This window comes from Calliphora vicina, chromosome 1, assembly GCF_958450345.1.
Source record: "Calliphora vicina chromosome 1, idCalVici1.1, whole genome shotgun sequence".
In the NCBI taxonomy this organism is placed as follows: domain Eukaryota; kingdom Metazoa; phylum Arthropoda; class Insecta; order Diptera; family Calliphoridae; genus Calliphora; species Calliphora vicina.
In genome coordinates, this window is record NC_088780.1 from 66,925,803 (window position 1) to 66,933,814 (window position 8,012).

At 38.3% G+C, this 8,012-nt stretch overlaps 1 protein-coding gene across 1 annotated transcript; it reads right to left on the reverse strand.

The window, feature by feature from the left end:
• Positions 1-272: 272 nt before the first annotated feature.
• LOC135949426 (uncharacterized) lies at positions 273-7,734 on the reverse strand. Its single transcript, XM_065498988.1, has 3 exons — positions 5,834-7,734; positions 2,800-5,711; positions 273-313 (listed from the first exon to the last, which is right to left on the reverse strand). The coding sequence occupies exons 1-3, from the start codon at positions 7,732-7,734 to the stop codon at positions 273-275; spliced, it is 4,854 nt and encodes a 1,617-aa protein (XP_065355060.1).
• Positions 7,735-8,012: the final 278 nt, after the last annotated feature.

Sequence of the window (8,012 nt, forward strand, 5' to 3'; positions counted from 1 at the left end):
AGGTGCTCGGCTTAAAATCCAAGGCTACCTCGCTGCTTTTAGTCAAACTGTCACCAGAAGGTTGGACAGTTGAATGTTTGCAATCAGCCAGCATAGGTTTCCCCTGCTGACCTTTTGCAGTTATTTGTTTTTTGTTGTTATGTGTTGGTGAATTTTTAATTTTTGTTCCCACGAGTGAGCGCGTAAGGGGATGGACACTCCATGCAGGGACGGCGTACATAGATTAGGCGTCGGAGGGGAGCTGTTAGCGACTATTTTTTTTTAACCACTTACTAGCCATTCAGGTCTTCGACACTGCTACCATCACCTTGACCTTACAAGTGGGGGGGAAATAAAGAGTAGAGAGAGAAAGAAAGAACAGTTTTGGTACGCGGGTAGTAACACTAAGAAGAGAGAAAGAATGTGTTAGCACTAGGTAACCATTTGTCAAAAATGTATCACCAATAATAACATTATCCTAACACCAATTACATCCTACTGTGACCATTTGTTATAAAATGCATCACAGTATTATGATAGTCGGCTAACGCAGTTCCTTTTACTAACCTATCTATGTCAAGAAGTTTAGACCATTTGTTAAAAAATGTATCTTAATGACAGCGCTTGAGCATTTGTCAAGGCTAGTGACCTGTTGTCAAAACAGTATCACTAGACTAGGCAGTTGCTCCCCCTATCCGCCACCTGGAACGCGTCCGATGGGAGACTGAGAACTCCACACGGAGTTCTCAATTTAAAAATAGACTTACGTCGAATAGCCAAAGTTACACGGCATCCACGAATGCATTGCTTAGAGTTAGTTCCTCTCCACGAAAACTGCTCCACAAGGTTGTCGGAAAACATCTTTTTTTTTAAACATGCAAGTAACAGTGAAAGTATACTTGCACTGTTACTTGTATGTGTAAACGCCAGGTTAACATTTATTTTTTATGAATGTTAAAAAAATGTTTACAGTATATTGTTAACATTTTTTGATATGTAATTGAATGAGTTTTTTCGGAACTCATAGAAGTTAATGCACTAAGTTGATTGTTAAATAGTGATATTCAATTTTGAGAAAATACTATATTTCAGAAAATAAAGCATCCTTGTCTATAGGTTTTTCCAATTTTTTTTATATTTTTTGTGGTAATTAATAAAAAAGTTATGTTTTTTTCAAAACGGGACAAACGGCGTCCCGTTCAGAGTATCGTATGGACACGGGACATTCGACTGTAAAACTGGTCTGTCCTCTACTGTTAAATAAGCCTTCATACATTTCTGTTAACCCATTAGTGGACAAAGTTCCCTGGTCACTTTTATAATTTTCACCAACTATTAATAAAAATTATCTGATTAAAAACATTTTATTAAAAAAAAACATAGTTTTGGAGTTATGTCCCTTATAAAAGACACTGCATAGTAGGTACACTAGGCGTATGATAATTTTTAAAGCATTCTTTGGGGTGAAACCACTGTTGCCAGATTTGCCGATTTATCGTCATTTTGACGATTTTTGATTGTAAAAATGGCAAAGTGCGATTTGCCGATTTTAGTCATCAAAATGACGATTTTTTGAAAAGTCTATATTTACATCAAGGTTTTCATATAATAATTTAATTAACAAATATAATAAATACAAACTGAACCATAATTGTTTTTGTAAGATAGAAGATGATATATAAAAATATAATCTGAATTTAAAGAGCGTAAATTACTTGATTTTAATAATTTAATGAATCAAAATGAAAAATGTTTGTTAGATTTTGGAAAAAAAATTGTTAAATTTTTAATTTTTAGCCGCGCCAATATATGCTGAACGAATATTTAGCCAAGACAAATTAACAAAAAAAATTAAATCGTTTATACAAACAGTTACTTGAAGGATGTCTATAAACCTATACTAAAGACTTTTTAAAATTAATAAAGTATTCGAAATATATGTATGTAGGTAAGTCGTGGCTTTTTGTGGAAATATGAAAAATACAAACTGAATTATAAACTTATACATAGAGTATACAAATATTTAATATTTGTATGTAAATATTAAATAATTCTTATTATATAAACCTATTTTACAACATTAATTGTTTAAATATGTGAATTCTTTATTGGTGTTTAGGAACGTTCCCAACTCTGCTGAAAAATACAACACTGATTTTATATTCTTTATATTCCTTATTTTCTTTGTTTCTTTTACACACTATTTTTCTTTATTGTTTGAATTATCTAGTTAGTTACAGTCCACAGTTTGAAACGGTTGTAAATAAACGTTTAAGAACAAATTTCAAAAAAAAAAAAACAAAAAAAAAAAAAAAAACAATTATGATTGAGAATAAAACGAATAATCTTGAAATTTGTTCTTAAACGTTTATTTACAACCATTTCAAACTGTGGACTGTAACTAACTAGATAATTCAAACAATAAAGAAAAATAGTGTGTAAAAGAAACAAAGAAAATAAGGAATATAAAGAATATAAAATCAGTGTTGTATTTTTCAGCAGAGTTGGGAACGTTCCTAAACATCCCGGCCGACCCTGAAGTACTATTTCAGCATATTGGGAGTTTGACAATTCTAGTAATATTCCTGGTCATCGTGCTCTTGTTAGTCTTAAGCTTCACCACTCGTATTAATCCGTCATCTCCTGGGAACACTTCCATCACACGGCCGATTATCCAAGTTGAGGGAGGAGTTCTGTCTTCCTTCACTAGGACCAGGTCATCAATTTTAATGTTAGGTTGATCATTGCACCACTTCGGGCGATGTTGTAGAGATGTTAGGTATTCTTGACTCCACTGCTTCCAAAAGCCTTGGTACATACATTGTACATGTTGCCAGTAGTCGAGACGGTTCTGATTCAGATCAGTAAGAGTACCTTCAGGCACCATGGTAGTTGGCCTGCCAATTAAGAAGTGAGATGGAGAAAGATAGCTAGTCTCGTTGTCAGGAGCATATCCCAACGGTCTGGAATTTACTACTGCTTCAACTTGAGCGAGAAGAGTGTGCATCTGTTCATATGTCAGGATACTGTTGCCAATAATGCGGCGTAAATGTAGTTTAACCGAGCGGACGCCCGATTCCCACATACCACCCCAGTGTGGTGAGTAAGGTGGAGTAAAAATCCACTTTATTCCCTCTTGAGCTAAGGTTGCCTGAATGATCTCGTTGTGTCCTTCAGCTTGTAGTTGTTGGTATAATTCATTCAGAACTCGTTTGGCACCAACGAAATTCTTGCCGTTGTCACTATATATTGTAGAACATTTGCCACGGCGGGCCATAAAACGGCGTAGAGCTGCCAGAAAACACTCAGTACTTAGGTCTGTTGATAATTCGAGGTGTATAGCTGATGTAACCATACAGACGAATAAGCATATATATCCTTTTGACGTTCTAGCATTTCTTCCACTGTGCAATTTAAGTGTAAACGGACCGGCGTAATCGCATCCGGTATTCTGGAAAGGGAATGCCTGTCGAACTCGAACTGCGGGAAGATCAGCCATTCGCTGCTGTGTTGCATGTTGTGCTTGTCTAAAACAATTTAAGCATTTGTGTGTAATTTGCCGAATCAGGTTTCTAGCCCCAACAATCCAATATTGTTGACGAATAATCACGAATAATGTTGATACACCAGGATGTAGATGTCTTACATGTTGTTCCTCAAGTACTAGTTTCGATATTCTGTGTTTACCTGGAAGTATGATAGGATGTTGAACTGCATCGGCAAGTTCCGAGTGTCGTATGCGACCTCCTACTCTGAGAAGTCCTAGTTCATCAATGTATGGTGAAAGTCTTGTTAGTTGAGAACTTTTGTCGAGATTCAATCCACGTTGTAGTTTAATTCGTTCTGGTGAAAAATAATCTTGAGCCATTTTGAGACATGTTATCGTAGCCTGTGCAATTTCATCGAATGTCAAAAATTTGTTAGGGTTTTTGATTTTCCGAACATGTAAGTTAATAAAACGGCGTACATAGGCGGTGATGCGTAAAAGTTTCCACCAGCTTGACGTATTTGCTAGAGTTCTCTCTAATGGATGTTCTGTAGAATGTTGACGCGTAGTAAAGCTGTGAGTTGTTGTAGTTTTCATTTCGGCTTCCACCTCAATGTTGTTGATTGTTGTCTGTGAAGAATCACTTTGCGGTTGTTGCGAAGTTTTCAAAAATGTTGGTCCCGACCACCACAGGTCGTGACTTAGAAATTGATCGACCATAAGACCGCGTGAAGCGCAATCAGCGGGATTTTCCTTCGAACTAACGTGTCCCCAAGCACTTCTAGGGAGATTTTCCAATATTTCCGCTGTACGGTTTCCAACAAATGTCTTGAGCGTGATCGGCTGCACGGATAACCAAGATAACACTACAGTCGAGTCACACCAGGCGCGTACCTCAATATGCGTATGCGGTAGCGACGAAATTACCGATTTCATCAGTCTAGTGAGTAGCAAGGCTCCACACAACTCCAATCTGGGTAATGAAATCTGCTTAAGCGGCGAGACACGAGTTTTCGATGCGACCAAAGATAACTTGATGTTACCATTTTCATCATTCGCCAGGCAATATATCACAGCAGAGTAAGCCTTCAAGGATGCATCGCTGAAACCATGTAGAGTAAACTTCGTATTGACATTTGGTATAAAGCGAGGCAACCGTAATTTATCAAGATTTCGTAAATCTTCACGATACTTCATCCACACTTCCGCTATGTCCGGAGGCAGTGGGTCATCCCAACCCAAATTCATAAGCCATAATTCTTGGAATAAAATCTTGAATTTTATAACAACCGGTGACACCAGTCCTAGCGGGTCAAAGATTCGGGATACATCGGACAAAATCGTCCTCTTTGTGGCACGTTGTGGATCCCCCAAACATATTTTGTATCCGATGCGATCCTCGTCAGAATACCAATGTATACCCAGGACCTTAGTTGAATTATCATCATCCTTCAAAAAACTTGGTGTATTGTGGTCAGTTTGTTTCAGTGTTTCGCTATTGGACACCCATTTACTCAATTGAAATCCCGCTTGTTGTAGAAGATCAACGAGTTCATCACGGTATCGTACTAATTGTCGTTCAGAAGAGGCACCAGTCAGGACATCGTCCACGTAAAAGTCCTCCAATAAGATTTTACTTGCGTTGGGATGGGATTTATTATAATCTATAGCTAACTGTTCGAGTACTCTAACTGAAACGAAAGGCGCAGAGGCAGTTCCATATGTGACTGTACATAGTTGGAAATGTTTGAGTGGTTCATCTGGGGTTTCCCTCCATAAAATTCTTTGAAAGTTGCGGTGACTTTGTGATACCCAGATTTGACGAAACATCTTGATTATGTCGGCGGAAAATACAAATTCATATAGGCGAAATCTAAGGCATACTGCAAATAAGTTCCGTTGTATAGGCGGTCCAATGTACAATTTACTGTTCAGAGAACTACCAGCAGCATCTTGGAAAGATCCATCAAAAACAACCCTTAATTTCGACCCAACAACTGGGTGATGCGGCAAGTAGTATACCCGTCCGTCTGGAACATCTATTTCATCAGGAGAAAGCTCTTGCATGTGGCCCAAACTTTCGTACTCTTGCATAAATTTTACATATTGCGCCCGTAGATTTGGATTTTTAGACAGTCTGCGTTCAGTAGCATTAAAACGAGCAAGCGCACCATCATAAGTTTCAGCGAATTTAACATCATCTTCTTTGAATGGAAGTTCAACGACATACTTTCCATCATTGTGTCTGCGGTGAGTAGTAGCAAAATGTTGTTCAACGATTAAAGATTCGGCATCCTTCTTAGTTGATATGTTGGAGCATTCTTCGATCTCCCAAAGGCACGAATTGACCGATCAAGATCGACCAACGTAAGTAAAGTAACAGGTGCATGACCTTCACAAGGTAGAATGCCAGATGTTACCACCCAACCAAAAATAGTGGAAATTGCAATGACCTTACCCTGATCATTTTCCAATTTTCCCATTGATAATACATCCCAGACCTCATCAGCTCCTAACAAAATATCAATGGGTGATGAACGATTCCAATGAGGGTCCGCAAGATCGAGATTACCAAATAGGGTAGAATCGTAACTAGTGATCGTCGACCTAGGCAAAGAAGCCGTTATATGCCCCAAAATGTGTACAAAGGTATCCACTGATTTCCGTGATAATCTAGATTCAATATGCACGAAAGTATGACCGCGTGTTGGGTCAGCTTTGATCGACTGAATTCCAGAGAGTGGCATACGTGATGCACCGCGTGGTAATCCCAATCTTCTGATGCAATCCTCGGTAATGTACGAGTATTCTGATGCTGTATCAAGCAAAACACGGCAGGGTACGAAGCCACCGTCACGATCTCGAACATTAACCAATGCTGTTGGCAGAATGCGTTTGAAGTCGAGTTTTCTTGAAGAATCAGCTTCAGGATGTGAAACCATTGTATTCAAAGCTATTTGTTGTGTAACTTCTGTTGGAGAATTAACGATATTCGAACTAGGTGCAGCAACTTCATGTTGATCAACCTCCCTGGGCTGCGAATTGTGTATGAGACTATTATGACAAGAACGGCATTTGCTCTTTGATTTACATTCATAAACTGTATGCCCACCTCGTAAACAATTAAAACATAAGCGTTTATCCTTCACAATCTTACGTCGATCATCTACAGCCAATGATAAGAAGTGTGGACATTTCTGGATATGATGTTCAACAGATCCGCAATCTGCACAACGCTTACCGTCATTAGTAGCTATCATCGTAGTAGATGAGGCCAATGATTTACCATAATTCCTTGAAGCAATTGATTTGCCATAATTCTTCTTCTCAGGGTTTTTACCAAGCTCTATTTCCTCACACCGTTGATCCAAAAATGTTAAGAATGATGATATCGTAGGTTTAGTTTCATCTCGCGTACTTTCAACCCACTTTCTACGAGAATCAGGATCAATCTTAGACTGAAGTATATGAATTAACCAATGGTCGCACTCATCGAAACCTATAGCCTCCAAACCCCTAATAACCTCGTTCGAAACATCAGAAATCTTACGAAGCCCAGTAGAATCTTCCTCCTTCAGTGACGACATTGACATAAAAGTCTCAATATAGGAATTCACAATGTGTCGCGGGCGATCATAACGTTCCTTGAGTCGATCCCATGCAGTAGAATATGACAAATCCGTAATCTGCATATGCTTGATGAGGTTAGCTGCATCATCCTTCAAAACGGACTTCAAGTAATGGAACTTTTGTATGTTAGTCAGGTTTGGTCTGGAGTCAATAGCACTATTAAAAAGATCCTTAAAAGATGGCCAATCGGAGTATTTCCCAGTAAAGGGTTCAATTCTAATTTTAGGCAAATCACCATCGCCATTGCGAGTAGTCACCGGAGTATCAAGCCTATTTAACAAGGCGGAGTGTTGTTCAGATAATCTATTGATAACGTCGTTTTGCGGATCAGAAACCGTTTCATGGGGCGTTTGAGAGTTTATCAAATTCGTAAGAATACCCTTAATCACAAAATATTTCCCCTCATATTCCGCAAAATCCGCGTCAGGATCTACAAAATCCTTATCCCCTTCGAAATCATACAACTCGCCTGTCAGTACCCTTAATTCGTTATAAGCAGCATCCAAACGGACTAAACGAGCCTCCAATTGTGTAGCACTTATTTCAGCAGGTAAATCCTGAACAAATGTTAAAGCGCGTGAAATAGATGATTTCTCCACACGTCGTTTCGATTGTATACTTTTCATACTCGTAGCCATTGTAGTTATGTAAAATAATTAAAGATTGTACTTACAGTTTCCAGTTGGCAAAATTCAAATAATATTCATTGATATGCATTCAGTACCACGACCTGTCGCGTGCAGTCACAATTATGCTAACGAAACCGTTCTAATATCCAATAATATCAATTTACATAAAACGTATTGTCACTTTTGTCCAAACACATATAATTTTCGCGCGTCGCGTGTAGTTACAATTATATTCACGAAGCCGTTTCAATACACAAAATATTAATTATCAAACACATATAATTGCC